This window comes from Papio anubis, chromosome 14, assembly GCF_008728515.1.
Source record: "Papio anubis isolate 15944 chromosome 14, Panubis1.0, whole genome shotgun sequence".
In the NCBI taxonomy this organism is placed as follows: domain Eukaryota; kingdom Metazoa; phylum Chordata; class Mammalia; order Primates; family Cercopithecidae; genus Papio; species Papio anubis.
This window is the reverse complement of record NC_044989.1, coordinates 3,080,847-3,104,889: the sequence shown is the minus strand read 5'-3', so window position 1 is coordinate 3,104,889 and position 24,043 is coordinate 3,080,847. Positions and strand designations below refer to the sequence as shown.

The 24,043-nt window shown below is 48.1% G+C and overlaps 1 protein-coding gene across 6 annotated transcripts in view; it reads left to right on the top strand.

Moving 5' to 3' along the window:
* Positions 1-24,043, top strand: part of EIPR1 (EARP complex and GARP complex interacting protein 1) — a 171,706-nt gene that overhangs the window by 133,520 nt on the left and 14,143 nt on the right. For all 6 annotated transcript variants that reach the window (XM_003908237.5, XM_009183639.4, XM_009183640.4 and 3 more), the window contains one exon: positions 12,869-12,968. In XM_003908237.5, the coding sequence (XP_003908286.1) occupies positions 12,869-12,968 (100 nt within the window). The remainder of the gene's footprint in view (positions 1-12,868; positions 12,969-24,043) is intronic.

The following is a 24,043-nucleotide window of genomic DNA, read 5'->3' as shown; positions in this document are numbered from 1 at the left end:
GTGATTAACATTTGACTTCTTGTTACTTATACAAATTTCTGCAGCAGGCTTGAATTTCTCCCCAGAAAATGTTTTTTTCTTTTCTGTCACACAGTCAGACTGCAAATTTTCCAAACTTTTATGCTCTGCTTCCTCTTGAATGCACTTCCACTTAGAAATTTCTTCTGCCAGATACCCTAAGTCATCTCTCTCCAGTTCAAAGTTCCACAGATCTCTCAGGTGGGGGCAAAATGCCACCAGTTTATTTGCTAAAGTATAGCAAGTGACCATTACTCCAGTTCTCAACAAGTTCCTCATCTCCATCTCAGACCACCTCAGTCTGGACTTTATTGTCCGTATCACTGTAAGCATTTTGGTCAAAGCCATTCAACAAGTCTGTAGGAAGTTTCAAACTTTGCTACATCTTTTTTGTCTTGTGAGCCCTCCAAGTCTCTAGGAAGTTCCACACTTTTCCACATTTTCCGATCTTCTGAGCCCTCCAAACTGTTCCAACCTCTGCCTGTTACCTAGTTCTAATGTCACTTTCACATTTTCGAGTATGTTTACGACCGTGCCCCACTCTCTGCAATACCAATTTACTGTATTAGTCTGTTCTCGTGTTGCTAATAAAGACATAGCTGAGACTGGGTAATTTATAAAGAAAAAGGGGTTCAATGGACTTACAGTTCCACATGGCTGGGGAGGCCTCACAATCATGGTGGAAGGTGAAGGAGGAGCAAAGGCACATCTTACACAGCATCAGGCAAGAGAGTGTGTGCAGGGGAACTGCCCTTTATAAAACCATCAGATCTCATGAGACTTATTCATTGTCATGAGAACAGCATGGGAAAACCTGTCCCCATGATTCCATCACTTCCCACCACGCCCGTCCTCCGACCAAATTACAATTTAACATGAGATTTGGGTGAGAACACCAAGCCAGACCTTGTCAGTATTGGCCTTGGCAATGATCTTTTGGATAAGACACAAAAGCACAGGCAGCAAAAGCAAAAATAAACAAATGAGAGTGCATCAGATTTAAAAGTTTCTGCACAGCAAAAGAAACATCGGCAAAATGAAAAGGCAGTGGACGGAGTGGAAGAAACCATACATCCAATAAGGGGTTAATATCCAAACTATATAAAGAACTCATACAACTCAATAGCAAGCAAACAGCATAACCCAGTTTAAAAATGAGCAAAGGACCTGAATAGACATTTTTCTAAAGAAGACATATAGATATCCAATAGGCACATGAAAAGGTGCTCAACGTCACTAACCATCGGAAAAATGGAAATTAAAACCACAGTGGGACATCACCTCACACCTTTTAGGATGACCAGTATGAAAAAGACGAAAGATAAGTCTTCGGGAGAATGTGGAGAAAAGGAAACAGTTTTATATATTCAAGGTGGGAATGAACAAAATGGAAAACAGTTTGGAGGTTCCTCAAAAATTAAAAATAGAACTACAGCCCAGCAGTCCCACTTCTGGCTACATATCCAAAGGAAATGAAATCAGTAGCTCAAAGAGATCCCTGCACCTCTATGTCAATGGCAGCTTTATTCACAGTAGCCAAGATGTAGAAAATACGTAATTGTCCATTTGACAGATGAAGAGTTAAAGAAATTGCGGTAGATCCATATAGAGTGGAATGTTATTCAGTCTTTACAAAGAAGGCAGTTCTGCCATTTGAAACAATATGGATGAACCTGGAGGACATTGTGCTAAGTAAAATGAAACAGAAAAAGACAAATACTGCACAATCTCACCTACCTGTGGAATCTGAAAAAGCCAAACTCCTAGAAAGGAAGAGTACAATGGTGGTTACCAGAGGCTGGTGGGAGAGGTTGGAAACTGGGAGGTGTCGGTCAAAGATTGGGAACATTCACCTTATAAGATGAATACGTTCTGCACACCTCATGTACAGCATGAGAACTATAGTTAATAATAATATATTGTGTACTTGAAATTGGCTAAGAGAACGCATCTTAAGTGTTCGCATGACAAAAAAGGCGGTTAACTATATGAGGTGATGGATATGTTACTTAGTGTAATTGTGGCCGTCATTTCACAATGTACGTGCCTATCAACACATCACATTGTGGCCAGGCGTGGTGGCTGATTTCTGTAATTCCAGCACTTTGGGAGACTGAGCCAGAAGGATTGCTTGAGCCCGGGAGTTCGAGACTAGCCTAGGCAATGCAGGGAGATCTTGTCTTTACAAAAAATTTAAAAATTAACCAAGCATGGTGGCATGTGCCTGTGGTCCCAGCTACTTGAGAGGCTAAGGTGGGAGGACTGCTTGGACCCAGGAGGTCAAGGCTGCAGTGAGCTGTGATTGCACCACTGCACTCCAGCCTGGGTGACAAAGCAATACCCTGACACCCACACACCACAGTGTACTACCTAAATACACACAAATTCCATTTGTCAAGGACACTTCAGTAAATCTAGGGGGAAAAAATACCCCAACAATATGATCTGAAGCAGTATTTTCCAAATGTGTTTTGACCGGACCTACAGATAGTTTTACATAATGACTTCCCCCACACATGTAAATATATGTGCACGTAACTGAAATATACTGTTCACAAGGGAGTACTCACATTGAAAACCTGTGGCACACTGTGCTCCACTCCATTCCACACCAGCCTGGTGCTGGCCCTCGTGCCCTGATGTGGCTTCATGGCCCGTCACAGGCTGCAGCCCCCAGCGGAGGAGCTCCGGTGCTGGGATTCACGATATCTCACGAACCCTCAGGCAGCCCTTGGAGTAGGCAAGTTTCTCTTCAGATGTAGCAGGGGTTCCGGCAGGTTGTGGCATTGCCGGTGGCATTGCCAGCAGGGACTCAGGTGAGCCTGACATTCAGACTCGGTAGGTCCAGTGCTGTTACCGAGGGAGCTTGCATTTGAATTAGGGAGATGTCCGTGCCGGGATGTCGAAGGACTGCGTGTGGTGGGGAGGAGTCTTGTTGGAGCAGTTATCCCTGGGCAGCTCAGCCTCTGCCAGAGTGGCAGAAAACTTTCACACGGGGCTGCCTTTTCCTGGCCACGTATGGGCAGGCAGTGTGCCTTGATCATGGGGCCCTGCAGCAGAGCCTGGAGCCTCGTGATAGAGCGTGCAGCCAGCCACCTCTGGTCCTTTGAGGTGAAGCCTGTTTGGCAGTCAGGGCTGGTTGGACAGACAGGTGTGCAGCACCCAATTCTGAATCTTTCTGGTTGAGCAACCCAATATGTAAAGTAAGGTGGATGTGACAGTATTCCAGGTAAAGCCGGGCGCGCAGTGGGAGCTCCGTAAGTGCCGGTTGCCGTTACGGCGTGGTTGAAGCTGACTTCCTGTTGGAAGTAGCACTTGAGCTTGAGACTCTGTCTGGATGATGAGTCCTTAAAGTAAGACACTGTATGTTTTCTTGTTTTAATAATGGCAGACAGCAAATACAGGCCGAGGTGGGACCAGGCAGAGACTACAGGGAGACAAATTTAGCTGCTAAGATGGGAATCAGGCAAGTGGTGTCTCCAGACAACCTGGGATGAAATAACAAACTCATGGCCAGATCTTAGGTTAGATTGAAGAAAAGGCAACACAACAGACATTAAAAAGTACAATTCAGTGAACTTTGTTTTGCATTTAGAGTTTGAGAATGATAGAGAGGTGTAACTACTCCAGAGGTTTGTTCCCGGGATGGTTCTCGTGGATGGAAGAGGTGGGTGCCACGGAGGAGCACTTTCTGCTCGATACATGGGGAGTTTAGGGGTCACACGGGACATGTGGTCGGAGCTGGGGAGTCCACTGGACAAACCGGTTCTGGCTTTGTCCACAGGCATGCCGCCATGCCGTTCCAGCCCTCGGAACAGGTGCGGGCAGGTTTGGGAGGAGGAGCATAGAGAGAACAGAGGGCAGGTGTCCACCCTGGGGGCCACCTGCAGGGCTGCACCTTGACCTGGCCCCAGCAGCCCCTTGCGAATTGATTCACAAGCAAAACCTCTTTTTTAATGAGGCACTTTGGATACTGAGTAGCAAACCCTTTCCATGGGGTTCTAAGGTGAACCAGTCTTCACTGAGTTGTACTTGATACACAGACTTTTTCTAAGTTTATTTTTTATGCATTTAAGAATGCACAGAACATCCTCACATACTCAGAGGGGGTGGGATGAATTCTTCTCTCCTCCTTCGTCAGCACACAGTTTACTAAGGGCCTCTTAGGTGCCCGTCACAGCCTGTGCTGGCTGTTTGCATGTTCCCATGAGTGGGAGGTGTGAGCTCGTTGCTCGTACAGTGGAGAGTCTGGCCAGGAACGTGGGTGCCGGTGGTGACCCAGGTTCTGCATGTGTGGGGCTGTGCAGGCTGCCACCTGGGAAGGACCAGGGAAAGTCCCAGCGACCTTTGCGGATCCGTCAACTCCGTGGGAGGAAGTGGTGTTTTGCCAAGGCCTGAGAATGTGCAGGCCAAGTGATAGGAAATAGGCCACATCTCTCTTCGTCGTCATCTGCGAACTACGCATTTTATTGTAAGCGATGTGCCCTTCCAGCTTCAGTCCTGGTCCTGTGAAGAAGAATCCATCTCACCAGTCTCAGGCTTCTGCAGTTTATAGGAGCCTGAGGCTCCTGGGCTCAGATCCTTCTGAATTGTCTTTCTTGACCCTTTCCCTCTTTGCCTTGACATTTAGCTCTTAACGAGAAACAGACACACAGAACTGTGATTGGTTAGGGAACCACCCGTCACTACTCTGCAAATATGTAGCCGCCACCCATGGCTGTGTTTCCAGAAACCCACGGAGCTTCTGCTTGTGTAGCTGGTTTCCTAGACTTCTAGCAAGATGATGTCTCAATCTGGTCTCTCTGAAAGCGAAGCCACGATGTCATCGCGCACCCATCTACCCAGATGACAGGTTTTCAGTCTGTCTGGCAATCACTCTTCAGGGCCCTCCATGCCCAGGCCTCCCTCCCACAGACTCAGTCAGTACCGAGGCTCAAGTGCCATGTGACCTTCGTCCATTTCCCTGTGCTCTTCGCAGACTTCATCACAGCCTTACAATGTTCTCTGTGATCTTCAGAACCCAAGAAGCATTTCTTGAAAAAGCTTCACCTGTGAGAACTTGAAGCCAGGTTATTTTATAAAGCAAATCAATATTACCTCCTGTACTCTTTAAGCCTTTTTTTTGCTTCTTTTTGAGTTATAGTTTTTCTTCATAGATCTAAAAAGTTACTTACAGAGCCACTTGAAACTCATTTTATAGTTTCCTCTGATAATATGACTGAGAAATATGAGCTTTTTCATAGAGAAGTATATCCCTTGGCCCACGCCAAGGCAGACATAAAATCAGTAGCATGCAGAGAAAATGAGTGGAGTAGCACACCATGATTTCCTGCAGGAAATACCCTCCTCTCCCCCACTTCTTTTATTCCACGCCTGGAGCAAAACTAGACTAAGGTGACCCATTTTCTTCTAGCCAGGGGAAGAAGGCGTTGCGGTGATATGTCTGCAGGGAGAGCGTCTTTTAGAGCACATGCTCTTCTTAAGTGCAGGATGCTGTGCTGCTGGATGTGCATGTAGAGGCAAATGTTTGATTCGGCTTTGAATCTCTGCCACTTTGGAATTGGGATCCATTCAAATGCATGTGTGTCTTGCTAAGCAAAAAATAAATAAATAAATAAAATAAAATAAAATAAAATAAAAAAATCTGCGAGGGGATTTGGGAAACAAGTTTTCAGGAGCACTGATTATGACCATCAGCTCCCTAGGACATGAAATGGATGCTTCAGAATGTCCCAGAGCTGTCCGTGGCCATCACGTGCATGTGCACCTGACTCTATAAATGCTCTAGAGTGTAGCATGGCCATTGTGTGCATATGTCCTCAACTGACTGAATGCTCTAGAGTGTACCTCAGCCAATGTGTGCGTGTGTTCCCGACTCACGGTGAATGTTCTAGAGTGTACCTCAGCCATTGTGTGCGTGTGTTCTTGACTCACTGTGAATGTTCTAGAGTGTACCTTGGCCATTGTGTGCATGTGTTCTGGACTCACTCTGAATGTTCTAGAGTGTACCTCAGCCATTGCGTGCTGTGTACCTGACTCACTGTGAATGCTCAAGAGTGTACCTCAGCCATTGTGTGTGTGTTCTTGACTCACTGTGAATGTTCTAGAGTGTACCTCAGCCATTGTGTGCGTGTGTTCTTGACTCACTGTGAATGTTCTAGAGTGTGCCTCGGCCATTGTGTGCATGTGTTCCATATGCACTGTGAATGTTCTAGAGTGTACCTCAGCCATTGTGCGTGTCTGACTCACAGATGCTAGAGAGTGTACCTCAGCCATTGTGTGCGTGTGTTCTTGACTCACTGTGAATGTTCTAAAGTGTACCACGGTCATCGTGTGCATGTGCACCTGACAATAAATGCTCTAAAATGTACCATGGCCATTGTGTGCATGTGTCTTCAACTCACTGTTAATGCTCTAGAGTGTACCATGGTCATGGTGCGTGTGTGCACCTGACTCTGTAAATGCTCTAGAATGTACCACGGCCATCATATACATGTGCACCTGACTCACTGAATGCTCTAGAGTGTACCATGGTCATGGTGCGTGTGTGCACCTGACTCTGTAAATGCTCTAGAATGTACCATGGCCATCATGTACATGTGCACCTGACTCACTGTGAATGCTCTAGAGTGTACTTCAGTCACTGCGACTGTATGTACCTGACTCTATAAATGCTCTAGAATGTACTAGAGCCATTGTGTGCATGTACTGACTCTCTCAATGCTCTAAAATGTACCATGGCCATTGTGTGCGTGTGTCCCCACTCACTGTGCATACTCTAGCGTGTACCTCAGCCATTGTGTGCGTGTGTTCCTGACTCTATAAATGCTCTAGAATGTCCTATGGCCATTGTGTGTGTGCACACCTGACTCATTTTAAATGCTCTATGGCAGTAGTCCCCAACATTTTCAGCACCAGGGACCAGTTTTGTGGAAGACAATTTTTCCATGGACCAGGGTGGATGGTTTCGGGATGAAACTTCCACCTCAAATCATCAGGCATTAGATTCTCATAAGGAGTGCACAGCCTAGATCCCTTGCGTGCATAGTTCACAACAGGGTTCCCGCTCCTATGAGAATCTAATGCCTCCTGATTTGACAGGAGACAGAGCTCAGGCTTTAATGTCACTTGCCCACTCCTCACCTCCTGCTGTGTGGCCCATTTCCTTACAGGACATGGATTGATACCAGTCCATAGTCCTAGGGTTGGGGACTCTTGCCCTAAGAATGTACTCGGGCCATCATGTGCCCGAGTGAATGCTATGAATGCTGCATTGAATGCTCTGGAGTGTACCAGAGACATGCAGGGTGTGCGCCTGACTCACTGTGAACGCTCTAGAGTGTTCCAGGGTCGTGTTGGGTGTGCACCTGACTCACTGTGAATGTCTAGAGTGTACCAGAGCCATGCTGGGTGTGCACCTGACTCACTGTGGAGTGCTCTAGAGTGTAGCAGGGTCGTGTTGGATGTGCACCTGACTCACTGTAGGCAGCTCTAGAGTGTACCAGAACCCGTGTTGGGTGTGCACCTGACTCACTGTGAACGCTCTAGAGTGTACCAGGGTCGTGTTGGATGTGCACCTGACTCACTCTGAGTGCTCTAGAGTGTACCAGGGTCGTGTTGGATGTGCACCTGACTCACTGTGAATGCTCTAGAGTGTACCAGAGCCATGTAGGGTATGCACCTGACTCACTGTGAATGCTCTAGAGTGTACCGGGGTCGTGTTGGATGTGCACCTTACTCACTGAATGCTCTAGAGTGTACCAGAGCCATGCTGAGTGTGCACCTGACTCACTGTGAATGCTCTAGAGTGTACCAGGGTCGTGTTGGATGTGCACCTGACTCACTGTGAATGTCTAGAGTGTACCAGAGCCATGCAGGGTATGCACCTGACTCACTGTAGTGCTCAGGTGTGCCGGGGGTAGGGTTCGGATGTGCACCTTACTCACTGAATGCTCTAGAGTGTACCAGGGTCGTGTTGGATGTGCACCTGACTCACTGTGAATGCTCTAGAATGTACCAGGGTCGTGTTGGATGTGCACCTGACTCACTGTGAGCAGCTCTAGAGTGTGCAGGGGTGGAGTGTTGGATGTGCACCTGACTCACTAATGAAGCAGCTCTAGAGTGTACGAGTCGTGTTGGATGTGCACCTGACTCACTGTGAGCAGCTCTAGGATGTGCGAGTCGTGTTGGATGTGCACCTGACTCACTGTGACAGCTCTAGAGTGTGCGGGGTGTGGGATGTGCACCTGACTCACTGTAGGCAGCTCTAGAGTGTGCAGTGGATGTGCACCTGACTCACTGTGAGCAGCTCTAGAATGTGCCGGGGTGGGTGTTGGATGTGCACCTGACTCACTGTAGATACTCTAGGGGTGTGCAGGGAGTGCGTGTTGGGTCTTACCTGACTCTGTGAATGCTCTAGAAGTGTGCAGGGGTAGGTGTTGGATGTGCACCTGACTCCTGTGAGAGCGGCTCTACCGTGTGCAGAGTGCGTGTTGGATGTGCACCCACGACTCACTGAATGCTCTAGAGTGTGCGAGTCGTGTTGGATGTGCACCTGACTCACTGTGAATGCTCTAGGTGTGCGGGGTGGTGTTGGATGTGCACCTGACTCCTGTGAATGCTCTAGGTGTGCGGGGTCGTGTGTAGTGTGCACCTGACTCTGTGGACTCTCTAGGGGTGCGGGGAGTGCGTGTTGGATGTGCACCTGACCTCACTGAATGCTCACAGAGGGTACGGGTGCGTGTTGGATGTGCACCTGACACACTGTGAATGCTCTAGAGTGTACGAGGGTGGAGTGTTGGTGTGCCTGACTCACTATCGAATGCTCTAGGAGCCGAGGGTGCGTGTTGGGTGTACTGACTCACGTGTATCTAGCATTGCTTTTGAGGGGTTGGGGAAGGAAACCTCCCTTACTGCCTGGGAGTGGCCATGGGGGTTTCTCAGCTAAGGTGACAGTCGCACTCTGTGTGGTGTATCAGGGTAGCCAGTGGGGCCTCTGAAGATTCTCGTGTGGGGCCCGGAAGTGGTATCTCAGACTGGTACCGTGCAGGGTCTTGCTGGTTGTAGCCTTTTTGTGACACGTGGTTCTGAATATCTGCCGTCAGATTTGACCCGTGATGCTGGTGTCTGCCTCCCTCTTTGGAGCGTGTTGCTTCACAGAGGGCGGCTTCCGCTTCTCCACTAATCTCCAGTGGGATATAACATGCACCTCTTTGTACAGTGCTTTTACATGAGTTTAACTCAATTTTTTAAAAAATTTGGATTAAAATCTTAGCTATCTGAAATATTTAGGGTTATTCTTTTTAATTTTTGTATTTGTTAATTGACAAATTGCAGTTGTATGAGGTTACTTTTCTTGAGTTTTATTAAGCACCTATGTTTAACCTCAATAACATTAAAACATTTAGATGAAAACTTTTCAGAACGTATTTTGATGTTTACTACTTTTTAGCTAGAACTTCCTGCAGGTAAACCCCAGTGATGCTTGGCCGTGACTAAGAACAGTTCCTTCTACAAACTAAGACAGTGCTGCTCTTACCGCTTTGTGAGTACACGCTAGTGTTTCAAATTCCATCCAAAACCAGCTGCCCTGGGTTATGGAGTCTTATCAATTCCTGTATTTTTGCTTCCTTCCCCCCAGTCTATTTTGCTCTGAATTAATCATCTTTTATAGCTTGCTGAATCACCTACATTTCTGTTTGGAGCCACCCCGTTTCTCTCCTCGTCCACGATTTTGTTCTCTTGTGGATTCAGAAACCAGAGGGTGGCACAGGTTGGGACTGTGGGCAGTTGGAAGGGGCACCCTCATCTTCTGAGGAAGGACTTGAGGATGCCGCTCTTTGAAACACAGTGTTCGAAGCTTCAGAGCTGTCCAGAGGCCTTTAAAACATTGCCTCGTTCTAGAGTTGTTGGCTCTTTTCCAAATCCAAATGTACTAACGGTGATAACTAAATTTATTTTAAAATAGTCTCGTTTGTTAATATGACATCTTCACTCTTACCTGGAATTCTTCACTCTTACTTAGAATTCGTCAACAGGTATTAAGTGTTATGTGCCCCAAAGGTTGCCGGTCATTGTGGGGAACACAGAAGAGTTTTAATACGTGGGGTGTATGATTCAGAAACCTTTGCTCTCTTTAGAGACACTGTAGTCAAATATTCATGGCACTGAAGGAGGTAGCCAAGATTGGTTGCATTATTAAAATTGGTCTATGGGAAACATGTGGATAACTTATGAGCTCTTAACTTTGATTCATAATTAGGTCGTCTTTGACATCAGACTGGCTAGTTCCCATCCTGCGACGTGTGAGTTAGTTGGGAAGGGAATCTCTGCCTTTCTGGAGTTTCTACTAAAGACCCCAACTGTCTTGGTGCTGACGTAGACTGCACCTTGCTGGTCCCACTCGGAGAAGTCACTGTCACTGCACGCGCTGGCATAGCCCACACGGATACTCCTTGCTCCAGCCTTTTGCTTGCTTGTTTTTGGTGGGAAGCCCATGTGAGTTCTAAGTGAGATCTGCTGGGGAGCTTATGAATCCATCTCAATTTACTGCCCGTCATATAGAAAATGTTCCGCACGGGGTCAGTGCGTTACCCCACCAGCACAAGATCTGTGGGCTGCCCATGACATCCTTCTCTCCCTGCATTCCCTTCGTTCCTTGGAATTCATTGTCAAGCTGTTCGAACTCTGCCTGTGTTTACCTGCAATAACTGGGCTACGGAGAGAAGTGTCATCATTTTGCTCCAAACAAGTATCTTCACCATTAGGATCAGCCATTGTCTTAACTGGATGTGAGCAGTGGGTTTTGGAGCAGGTTTTTCAGCATCCTAGCGATAGAGTTTTGGTCTTGTTTACTACGTATTATGTGTTTATTATGATTATGATTAGATAAGATACAATAAACTCTTGGTCTAATGTAGGCGTGATGTGCCTTTGATCACAGTACTGTGAGCTTTCTGTGTGTTCCTTAAGCTACAAATGAGAAAGAGATTGTGGTTTTGAATGATGTTAATGTGATTACAAGTAATAGCTCCATGGACAGTCTCGAGATGATGGTGTAAGGGAGGTATGCTTAAGGGTGCCCCCAATCAATTCGTATTGTGTTCTGTTTAAAAAGAAATAGTGTGGCCGGGCGCGGTGGCTCACGCCTGTAATCCCAGCACTTTGGGAGGCCGAGACAGGCAGATCACGAGGTCAGGAGATCGAGACCATCCTGGCTAATATGGTGAAACCCCGTCTCTACTAATAAATATAAAAAACTAACCAGGCGAGGTGGTGGACGCCTGTAGTCCCAGCTACTCAGGAGGCTGAGGCAGGAGAATGGTGTAAACCCGGGAGGCGAAGCTTGCAGTGAGCTGAGATCCGGCCACTGCACCCCAGCCTAGGTGACAGAGTGAGACTCCGTCTCAAAAAAAAAAAAAAAGAAATACTTTAGTACCTTATTGATGTCTTTAATTACTCACAAGTTGAATCACATGGAATGAAATTCCCTTCTTTGTAAGTAAGCGTTTAAGAATTTCACCAGAGAAAACAGAGATCCATATTTGCGACCACACTGAAAAATTCTTGGTCTCTTTATGGCTTTATTGCAGAGGTGAGAGGATTTTGGTCTTCGTGGAGTAACTGAATACACATTGTATCATTTAGGATGGCTTTGGCTGCAGTTGATGGGAAACTGTGGCTCCAACTGGCTCAAACATTAGAATGGCCTCACATCACAGGCAGGGCAGACCTTGAGCCTGGTGTGGCCGGTGGCAGCTCCTCTGCCCTGCTCTAAACTCTGTCCTCCCATCTCCTCGAGTATTTTGCCATTATCCTTGCGTGCCTAAGGAATCGCTGCAAAGGATGTGGGCATCCTGTACAAATCACCTTCTCCCCTCTGCCTCCCTAAGACTCTCCACCCTCCAGCCCCCACAGGCCTCCCTCACGTCTCGTTGGCCACTGCTGGTCAGTGTCCATTCCTTAGTTCCTGATGAAGCCCACGTTGGTGAGTGTCTTAGCTTGGGCTGCCACAAAAAGCGTCACATACTGGGTGGCATCAACATGAAAATGTGTTCCTGGGGCGGGAAGTCCGGGATCAAAGTGCTGGCTGATTCATTTCCTGGTGAGGACTCCCTTCCTGATGTGCAGACAGCTGCCTTCTCGCTGTGTCCTCACGTGATGGAGAGAGACAGAGGAAGCCTGCCCTCCAGGCCTCTTCGTCTCTTCTTATGAGGGCATGAGTCCCATTGTGAGGGCCCCACCCTCATGACCTCCTCTAACCCTAATCACCTCCCAAAGGTTCCATTTCAAGTACAGACAGTCCCTGACTTATGGCTTCTTGACTTTACAATGGCATGGAAGCACTATGCATTTGTAGAAATTGCATTTTGAGTCCCATACAACCATTCTATCCAATCCATTACATGAGATATTCAGCACTTTCTTATAAAAGAGGTCTTGTGTTGGATGATTTTCCCAGCTGTAGGCTGATGTGAGTGTTGTGAGCGTGTTTAAGGTAGGCTAGGCTGGCTCTGACATTCACTGTATTTTCAGCTCACGGGGTTTTAAACTTACGATGGATGTGGGGACATAGCCCCCGTGTACATCGAGGATCATCTGCAGCGTCACACCGGGTGGGGGGCTGGGACTTTCACACACGAATCTGGGGAGGGGGGCACAATTCAGTCCATCACAGTGAGACAATAAAAGTGTTGTCAGCATTGCCAGATGACAATGTGATAAATACTCTAGCGACTACAGGCCAGGAAAAGAGTTCCTGCGTCACGAAGAATGTGTATCACAGCTCTTAGCTACCAGCCTGGGTATCTCAAACGTTTATGTTAACATTTGGTACTTCTCTTTCTCTTAGTGTCGTGTGGGAGCCAATGGGAGATGGGAAGAAAATCATTTCATTGGCCGATAACCATATCCTGCTGTGGGATTTACAGGAAAGCTCAAGCCAGGCTGTGGTGAGTAAAAGGAACAACACAGCGTTTGTTTTTGTATTTTTAAACAAAACCGCATGTTCTCACTCACAGGTGGGAACTGAACAATGAGAACACTTGACACAGGGTGGGGAACACCACACACCAGGGCCTGGAGTGGTGGTAGCGGGGAGGGATAACATTAGGAGATATACCTAATGTAAATGACGAGTTAATGGGTGCAGCACACCAACATGGCACATGTATGCGTATGTAACAAACCTGCACGTTGTGCACAGGTACCCTAGAACTTAAAGTATAATAAAAAATAATAAATAAATAAATAAATAGGGCCTTTGGGCTAAATTCAGAATATAATTCTTGATTCACAACAGTTTAGAATTTTGACCTTAGTTAATGAACAGACTGAATCATCAATCAAAGAACTGAGTGATGGGGTCTTTCAGGTGAAAGCCGTTTAGATGTCACTCAGGGCTTGTGAGAGATGACGCACAGAACCCAGCTGTTTGCAAAACATCTGCCTTTTGCTGCACTTTGAGCAAAGGAGGGAGTGGGATGCCCAGGAGTATTTTCTACTGTTTCAAGCGTGCTGTCCTTTTGATGAATGGATTCTTAAAGTATATTTGGGTAAAATCATACTTTAAGTAGGAGCAATTATAACATTTTAATTTCATAGTGGTGCCTCGCTCTTTTCATGTATTTGCATGAGTTATGAAAATAACGTTTAGCACTTTCTTTGGGTTGAGTTTTGCTTTTAAATATGCATCGTTTGAATACTTTGTCTCTCACAGAGTAAATATTAATATATATTTTTCATATTTGACTTCTTAAAATTTTCTGCTTTAAAATGTGGTTTTTACATGCATTCATAATTTCATTGCGTTTGTTTATGTCAAAGTAACCACTTTAGAAAAGAGAAAAGGGAAGAACTTTGAACTGATAGCGCTTACAATGTCATTTACGCCTTGGGGGCCGTGTTGCCTACACACAGTCAAAGGGATCTCGCAAGCATCCATTGGATAGATTTCTCCAGTGATGGCCTCATCTTATATTTATTTGTTCCTAACATGTTTTTTTAGCTCTTCTCCCTCATGATGCCTTAGAATATTAATAAGTCCTTTCCTCACCCCTCTAGGCTGACGAGGTGGCATGAATAATGATCCATCATTATTAATAAGTGGCACAGAAGTAAGACTTAAAAATATTAAATGTCCTGTTAAAGCTTTAAACCTCTGAATGGACAAAAGGGAGTCTCACAGCCTTCACTGTGGAATTAAGTGTTGGGCATTCACCCGGAGCATCAATGGTATTTAAGGAAGAGATTTATTATTTTTATGAGAAACTTTAAATGTAAGGCATAGCTTCATATCTTGGAGTAGAATGCAAATTTCACACAAACTTTTAAGATAAAACAGGAAACTTGAATCATATTTCATGCCTGAGATTGACCCCTGTGGACCACACCTGCAGGCCGGGGAGGTCTCATGCCTGAGATTGACCCCTGTGGACCACACCTGCAGGCCGGGGAGATATGTTCACAGTCTCCACCTTCCGGGAGATTTGGCAGAGTCCTGGTCACGGTCGAAGGCGATGCCTTCCTTGTCCCTTCCCTCTAAGTGCCAATGGGCTGCCCTCACTTAACCGTAAACCTCCAGGAAGAAGGAGGAAAATACTTTCCTATTGAAACGCCAGGCTCATGGTAGGCTTTAGGCAAGACACTTGGGCAGAGGGCCCGCCCTCCCATGCGTAAGACACTTTGGCAGTGGCTTCAGCTCCTGGTGCAGACATCTCTCAGCAGAGGGCTCTGCTCCTGTGTGGTAATGGCCAGAGCCCAGCTCTGCACACCTTGGGGAGAGGGCTCATCTCCTGGTGTAGACACTTTGGCAGAGGGCTCAGCTCCTGGTGCAGACACTTGGGGAGAGGGCTCATCTCCCAGTGCAGAGCACTTTGGCAGAGGGCTTAGCCCCAGTGTAGACACTTGGGGGAGAGGGTTCATCTCCTGGTGTAGACATCTGGGGCAGAGCCTGGCTCCCAGACACTTGGGAGAGAGTGGGCTCATCTCCTGGGTGCAGACACTTTGGGCAGAGAGCCCAGCCCTGGTGTAGACACCCTGGGGAGAGGGCCATCTCCTGGTGTGCAGACACTCCTGGGCAGAGAGCCCAGCTCCTGTGCAGACACTGTGAGGGCGGCTCATCTCCTGGTGTAGACACTCCTGTAGAGAGCCCAAGCAGCCCTGGTGCAGACACTTGGGGAGAGGGCTCATCTCCTGGTGTAGACACCTGGGCAGAGGGCTCAGCTCCTGGTGCAGAAACCTGGGGAGATGGCTTTGCTCCTGGTGCAGACACTTGGGGAGAGGGCTCTGCTCCTGGTGTAGACACTTGGGGAGAGGGTCCCGCTCCTGGTATAGACACCTGGGGAGAGGGCTCTGCTCCTGGTGTAGACACTTGGGCAGAGGGTCCCGCTCCTGGTGTAGACACCTGGGGAGAGGGCTCTGCTCCTGGTGTGGGAAGAGCTGGCTGGAGCCTTCTGCACACCTACTGTGCTCGCCGTCTCAGGGAGGTTGCCAGGGAGAAAGGAAACCCCAAGTCCCACACGTTAGGATGCGGCAGGTTCTCATCTGCCCCAACTTTGGAGACCTATTCTGTAATCAAACTGTGAACACATCTTCAGAGCCTCGGTCATCTCAAATGGATTTCATGGTAGAGTGATTAATCTGTAACTTATTTTCTGCAGAGATCAATTTAGTTTTCTCTCCCCCTTTTTTATCCACTGTCAGCAGTTCTGTCAATATCACTTTGTGACCCTCCACTACAGTATTTAATACAGAAACCTTCCTATCGATTTCAGCCATCTTCACACCCAGCTTCTCAATGTTTTTTTATTGTTTGAGGATATTGCCTTCTGTGGTGAATCTAATCTCATGCTCACTGCATCATTACCTTTTGCAATTAAATCGGAGATTCCTTGCCATTTATAATCATTAGCAGAACTCAGGGGAGGCCTGGAGTGGAAGGTTCCATGGGGGCCACAGACCCCAGTGAGGGCAGAGGGATGGCCGCCCTGTGTCTGTGCTTGCTCATTCATCTTCGCCTCTCCCAGCTTTCACTCGCCATGAAATAAATAGCTTCTGTCAAGGAGCCGACAGTAAGCCAGAAGAAGGAAGCTTGCTTGAGGATTCGCTGCCACCTCTGCCTTCTGTTCACACAGGAGAGCAGGAGCTCCTTGAAGGTGGCCATCTAGAGAGTGCCATCTGCTTGGCGTGACACACAGCACCTCTTCGAAGGAAGGGAGTGTGCTTCAGGAACACAGTGTTTCTGTTGGAAAGTTTCTAATCAGAGGTTTAAAATGTAGCGCAGGAGGATCAGATAAACAAACATAAGCTGGGGGGTGCTCCTAGCAACAGCAGCAACGCCACGTTCAGGGTGTCTGTAAATGCAAACAGCGTTTGTGTTTTGGGGACCAAGAGAGCAGTGGGCAGAAGCCGAGTTTAATGTCAGGGCTTGTGGGGAGGGGCTCAGAACTTGGTGGGGGTTGGTGGGTTCTGTGGCCCCTTGCCAGTGCACCTTGGAAAGCCTGTTCTGTTTTCATCTTTCTTGTTCTCCAAACTGGAAGAGACGCGGTGCAGAGGAAAGAAAGAAGCTTGTTTTGTTAAAGTGGAGAACTTCGTGTGTAGAACCTGACCACTGGTTCCAGCGGCCACCCTCCTGTTCACAGCAATGTGCCCATAGGTGGATTCAATTGTCTTTTTATTTCTGATATTTTATTAAAATTGTATTTATTTATTTTTAAACTTGCGTTTTAGGTTCAGGGGTACGTGTGCAGGTTGTGACGTAGGTAAATTGCATGTCACAGGGGTGTGGTGTACAGATGACTTCATGACCCAGGTAATAAGCACAGCACCGATGGGGAGTTTACAGTCCTCTCTCCTCCCATCCTCCACCCAAACTATGCTCTCACTTAGAAGTGGGAGCTAGGCCAGGCGCGGTGGCTCACGCCTGTAATCCCAGCACTTTGGGAGGCTGAGGCGGGTGGATCACCTTACATCAGGAGTTCAAGGCCAGCCTGGCCAACGTCATGAAACCCCGTCTCTACTAAAAATAAAAATAAATTAGCCAGGCGTGACATGTGCCTGCAATCCCAGCTAGTCAGGAGCCTGGGACAGGGAGAATTGCTTGAACCGGGGAGACAGAGGTTGCAGTGAGCCAAGATCACACCACTGCACTCCAGCCTGGCGACAGAGCGAGACTCCGTCTCAAAAAAAAAAAAAAAAAAAAAAAGAAGGGGGAGGGAAACCCTGAGAAGACCTGAACACGGAGAATGGGACAGCAGCACCGGGACCTCCTGAACTCGCCTGCGGACATTGTTTTCTTGTCTAGAAATCAAGCATGCTCACCCCTGCATGTGGCTGTCATTGCCGTGGGGGTGTTCAGGGGCACCTCCTTGTCCTAGTGTCTGTCTCCTGTCCTCTGTGGCAATACAAACCAGGACAAGCCTCACTCCCCAGCCTCTCTGTAGCCGGGTGTGGCCGTGGACTGAGTTCTGGACAAACAGATGTGGGTGGGACGGGTGCGTTCACCCTGAATGAGAAGACGTTCCCTTCGCGTTTTAGGTCTCTGCTCCTGAGAGGTGGAGGCGGCTGGCAATGTTCTTCCCTATTCTGTCACTTTTCTTTTCCTCTTTTTAGTAGGGTCTTTTTCAGAGTAAAAGTTTCTCTCTCTTTTTTTTTTTCTTAGGACAATTTTAAGTTCACGGCAAAATTGAGTGGATGATACAGAGATTTCCCACAGCCTCCCCCACTCTCAGCATATCCCCCGCTGGTGTGAGACCTTTGTTATCACTGATGAACCCACATGGGCACATCACCGTCACCCAGAGCCCCTCGTTGACATTAGGGCTCCCTCTTGGTGCTGGACGTTCTGTGGGTTTGGACAAATGTGTCCTGACACCTGTCTTCCACTGTGGTGTCACACAGAGTTTTTCACGGCCCCGAAAATCCTCTGTGCCCCAACGATGATTCTTTCCTCATGCTCTCCCTCCAAGCGCTTTGCAAACCCGATGTTTTCACCATCTCCATCGTTTTGCCTTTTCCAAGATGTCACAGAGTTGGAACCATACAGTGTGGATGATTTTTAGATTGGTTTCTGTCCCTTAGTAATAAGCAGTGAAGGTTTCTCCAGGTCTTTTCATGGCTTGAAAGCACATTTCTTTTTATCACTGAGTAATGCTCCATTGTCCGGAAGGTTCTCCATGTCGATGAAGTTCAGTTTGTCAGTTTTTCCTTTTATGCATTGTCCCTTGTCCCAGGGCTGAGAGCTGAGATGACTCGGATGCTGAAGATCGTCTCCTGCTTTCTCCTGAGGGGCTGATCGCTGTGCATTTGACAGTGACGTCATGGTCCACTTTGGTTAAGAGGCACAAGGGTGTCTGGGCCTCCTTCCACCACCCTTGCCATGTGGGGGACACGGAGTCCAGGCTTCCCTGTTGGGGTAGCACGGACATGGTTTTTCTGGGCTGCTTGTCTGGAGTACATGGTTACTGTCTAGGGGTTTTGTGTCCTACTCGGCTGCCCCTTTTTGAAAACGTGGCTTTCAGTGGCTCTTCTGGGGCCTTACTTGGTGGTGTTTCCTGGCTGCCTGCTTCTTCAGCTCCAGGTCTGGAGTGAATGAGGCAGAAGGAGACCCCAGGGAGCCCCACTGCGTGTCTCCTCATGCCCCTCGTGGGCCTGCCCTCTCTCTCCAACTTTCAAATCACCCTCTGTTGTATGTGCAGTGTCCAGGCTTTCATTGTACTTAGTGAGAGAAACACGGAACAGGTGTACGCTCTGCATTCCCGGCAGCAGGCGTCCCGGAAAAGATGGTGCCGGTCACCCGCTTCCACTAGTTGTTCCTGCTTCTGGAGACGTTGATAATATGAGAGCTCTTCCCTTGTGCAATTAGAGGGAAGAATCTAAACATTCCAAATGAGCGTGCATGGACCCTGTGTGTGCCGTCATTCCCAGGCTGGAGGCCGTGTGGGGAGGAGGAACACGGGAGTCGGGGAGCAGGGATGGCCCCAGACGCCTGCACCTGCCACGAGCCTCACTCATGCAAGAACCCGCCACAGGTCTCACGCACGGAAGAAGGACCTGCCGCGGGCCTCGCGCACGGAAGAGGGACCCGCCGTGGGCCTTGCGCACAGAAGAAGGACCTGCCGAGTGTGTCCTGGGGGATTTGGTGTTGAGTTATGACTGCAAGAAGTCAGCCACGCCCCAAATTTATTCAACAGATACTCAGTGAGCTCACTTTGGAGAGGGTAGTGAGGACTTTTCCCAACACATGGTCATTTCTCACTATTTTTAAGTAGTCCTTTTAAACAGAGACACAGACCTCGTCGTCATATAGTTGGGCCCCTCCCAACTGACAGATGAGGAAAGCTAATGGAAGCAGAGGAAGTTTCTGAAGGTGACGTGGTCTGAGTGCCAGATTTGGGGCTGCAGGTAAGGTCTGATGCCCTGGGAGTGAGTCCCACCCAGGCACAGAGGTGTTCACAGCGGCGCCTGCCTGCCCAGACCTCTCCTGTCCTCCTTCAGGTCTGTGAGGTTCTCAGATAACTTGCTCTTACTTGAGTATCTTGAATGATCAGTGACATTTTGTCCCATGAGCATGAATTTGATTTTTGGAAAAAGTTGATTGGAACAAAATCTGGTAAATAAAATAGGTAGGCAAGCTTTGCAAAAGCCGATTAGTGGAAAACGGGTTAAAACCACATGAAAACCGATTTCCTTGTGAGACTCATAAAAAGACATTCCAAAATATTTTGAGCAGAGACTTTGTCATTAAAATAAATGTCACCTTTATAGCCAGGGGTTTCAGACAATGGCCAGTGAAATTTATGTTTTGGACATTTGTTTTTTATATACATTATATATTATATATCTATATATATTTGGATATTATCTTTAAGAAAATATGTAGTCAGTGATTTACTAAGTTGCATATTTTGATATCATAGTATAATTTACCAAGTTGCATAGTTTTAATATCATAAAACTACGTATATAGTTTGATTTTAAAATTTTGGAGCGCACTAGCATTTTCTTTTTAGTCTTCCACTCAGATCTTGAATAAAATTCATTAAAACACAAAAGTGGCTGGGTGCTGGTGGCTCTGGTTGCTAGAGAGCAACTGAGCGTCTGTTTCCCAAGCTCTTCAAAGACTTCTTTCTGGTGATACAAAACAAATTGTGTGTTTCTAGAACCAGGCGTCTTTAAGAAAGAGGAGCCGCTCACCCTGGGGAGCTTCAGCACAAGCTCTCTATCAGCACCCTGTTCTTTTTTTTTTTTGAGACGGAGTCTTGCTCTGTCGCCCAGGCTGGAGTGCAGTGGCCGGATCTCAGCTCACTGCAAGCTCCACCTCCCGGGTTTACGCCATTCTCCTGCCTCAGCCTCCGGAGTAGCTGGGACTACAGGCGCCCGCCACCTCGCCCGGCTAATTTTTTGTATTTTTAGTAGAGACGGGGTTTCACCAGGTTAGCTAGGATGGTCTCGATCTCCTGACCTCGTGATCCGCCCGTCTCGGCCTCCCAAAGTGTTGGGATTACAGGCTTGAGCCACCGCGCCCGGCCCAGCACCCTGTTCTGAGTGCCTGCCATGTCCGAGGGCCACCTGAGCTGTGACATGCTGCTGGAGCTTTGATGGCCAACGCAGAGCCTCTGCCTTTTCTAATGTGCCATGCGGTTATAGGGCCTGCAGTATCTAGATGATGCATTGAATGTAAGATTTGAGGTTTTGCTGGAATAGCTGGGACAGGCACGGGTCAGTGGAAGGTGCACGGAGTCCAGGACGACCTAAGCTGGGGGCGGCGAGGGAGGCCTGGAGGCAGTAAGTCCTCCTGTAGCTGGGGCGGCAGTGCAGCCTGCAAAACCAGGTCCCCTTCCTGCCACTCCTTAACAGTGTGACCTGGGACATGTTCCTTGGCCTGACCAAGTGTCAATTTAACAGTGGAATTACAGGTTACAGGACAACAGCGTTTCTCACAGCAAGCACTTAGTGTGTGCCTGTCGGGTAGATGGACGGGCGGATGGGTGGACGCGTAGATGGGTGCCTGGGTACGTGGATGCGGACGGAGCAGCTGTAATACATGATCTCCAACACTGGGCCATGGGCGAAGGTCACCCAATAGGAGGGTCACCAAGAAGACCCTCGTGCAGAGGCAAGACAGAACGTGAGGTCCCAGAAAGCAGTCTGTGTCTCCTTCATAATTAAATGACTTTCCCCAAAGTCAGCAAGTGATCATTACATTTCAGACACGAGGGATCCGGCGTGCTTTCATGACGCGCTGCTCCCAGTGTTTTCTGCCCTCATTATTCTTTTGAAAAGATCTTTTTCCCTCTCCCAAGAATTGCCTCTAATTAGACCCACCTCTCCAACAGATCACTAATGTCTAATTGGGGTTGCAGAAATATTTTTTATAGTTTAGTCTATCTTGGTAAAAAAAAATTCAGATCTGTACTCATGGCCTTTCCAATTTTGAGTGTGTAAAACTGAGGTCAAATCTGCATTTTGGGGTTTAAGACACACAGTTTTTCTCCAGAAACAGAGCTTAGATTTTGGTATAGCAAAGGAGGAGTGAAAAAACCCTTTTAGTTATATTCGTCCTACAAATAGAATCCTTTTAGAAATAAACTAAAAATAAGTTTAAAACATCACGTCCTGTCACCTAATGGGGACAGCTGATGCCCTGTGTACATTTTCTAATACAGGAAGGCGCTACTCTTCCAGGAGGCCACATTGCAGACTCTCATGGGGGTCAGCTCTGTGCACCTCAGACATTGTCTCCCCAGGAGATGGTGCCCTTGATGGTGTGTGGGAGCCTGCAGCCTGCTGGGGGTCTGTGTCCCATTCAAGCTGGGTGTGCAGCATCCCTCAGGGCCAAGGGCCTACCTGCTGTGTGACCCTGGCAGGACCCACCTCCACCCTTTCTCTGGCCCCTGGTGCTACCAGCTCCTGCCATCTGGAAACAGGAGCCCCGGCAGCCAGGTATCCCACCACAAGAGCCTGGGTGTCCTGCCAGGAGAGCCCAGCCCTCCCCAGATCCTCTTCCTTTTCTTTTTCTTCTGCATCCTGAAGGTGGCGCTGGGTCTCAGGGACTGCAGCAGATTTCATTTCCATCGCCTCCGTCAGACCCTAGTGCTCCAGAAGGCAGTGTCAGTGTTCGCCCTGCATAGAGACCGCTCAGAACTCTTCGGAATGTTCCAAGGTGCTGTTTTTTTGAGTCATAGTAAAGACGAAGAAAAACATGTTTAAGATGCCTGCCACGTGCTAAGCACTGTCTGGACATTTGACATGTATTATCTCCTTTAATCCTTATAACCCTGCAGGGTGGATTCTTTAATATCATACTGTACGTGAGTTATGGGAGCTGGAGCCAAGCCCCAAAGAGACTAAGTAATCTGCTGATGGTGGCTTACTGGGAAGCAGAGCTGAGATTCAAGCTCGGGGTATTCACGTTCAAAGCTGGGACTGGAATTCCCAACCAGAGATAGGGAAGAGAAGTTTCCAGAGGTGTCATTGGCATTCTCAAATGGGCATTACAGGTGCAGCAGTTAGGATGTATTTGGCTGCAGGAGACAGGGAATGACTTAAACAAATGAGGAATCTTTATTATCTGCTGTAACAAGAAGTATGGAAATAAAGTGGTTCAGCATCTCCACAGCATCAAGGCCTCAGTTGCTGTGCATCTTTCCACTCTGCCGTATCCACGTGTGACTGCTTTCTGCCTTCGTGACTGCAGGGCAGCTGCAGCAGTTCCAGCCATCACATGCAGACTCCCACAATTCCTGTGCAGAGAAAGCAGATTTCTCTGCATCTCTGTAAAGAAGGCCTTTCTTAGAGGTGCCTCTGTCCAATTGTCAGACACAATGGCAAGTCATGTCTAAACTAGTCATTGGTGAGAACAGTTTCCTCCTGCTCGGCTCAGAGCAGTGTCGGTCCCTGAGGATGGGATGGGAAGGGGCTCAGGGTGGGGTGGGCATGGCCATTTTGTGAGCCAGCCCCTCCCGCCTGCCATGCAGCCCAGGGTGCACAACCTGGGACACGCCTGCACCAGGTGCTTCGTGTGTCCTGCGCCCTGGAAACGCCTTGCTGTTTCTTCACCCTGCTGTTCTCTGGCCGTGGTGAGAGGGTGGTGCGTGCCTGCCTCTGCTGACCCTCCAGTTTCCTTGGTATTGGTCAGCGTGCAGGTGTTAGGGTCTGCTGTGAGCGCGGCCTGCAAGTAGTAGGGTCTGCTGTGAGCAGTTCCACACGTAGTAGGGTCTGCTATGAGCATGGCCTGCATGTAATAGGGTCTGCTGTAAGTGCAGCCTACGCGTAGTAGGGTCTGCTGTGAGCATGCCAGCACGTAGTAGGGTCTGCTGTGAGCGCAGTGCTGTGTTCTCTGTGGGTTTCCTGTCCCCCAAATCAAGCCACCCTTGTCAGCTCTGTGGCTGTTGATGGCAGGAAGTACAGCTTTTTGTCTTTCAAATTCTTGTGCTGAGACTCTTCTTAGATATGCTCCACATGAACTGCTAAAGACGATGCCAGGCACATCATTCTGCTCGTTAGGAGGTGTATTCTTTTGTTCATGTCCCGGCATTAGTAACATCTCCCTTGAAAGTTTTGTGGGCGCCTTTAATCATTGCTTTTGGACCGGGAAGCACTGAATATTCTTCTTTAATGCTGGAAAAGATTACCGCATGCATCGTGCCCTGTGGAGTTCTCGCTGAGTTCTGTCTCCGTGTCCCCAGGAAACCAAAAAATGTGATTGATTAACCTTACAACTTACACTGTACCGTCTGCCCTGAGTAGACCCTCAGAAATTGATGGTGAAATATCTTTCAGGCTTTTATTAAAATTTACCTTCCAGACTTCTCTGCACCTGTGAGCGTGAAGTTTTCAGGGCCTGGGAGTACAGACATTAGCATGATCAGTGGAGTGGAGTCAGGAGACTTTCCCTGTTTCTGCCTCCGGCTGGCTGTGGCCACAGGCAGCTCGCCCGTTCTCCCTGGGTTCTAGTTTTCCCAGCTGTGGAGTGATGGGGGCCAGAGCCTGCCACTGAGCTGCTGAGATCCAGCAGGGTCTCCCC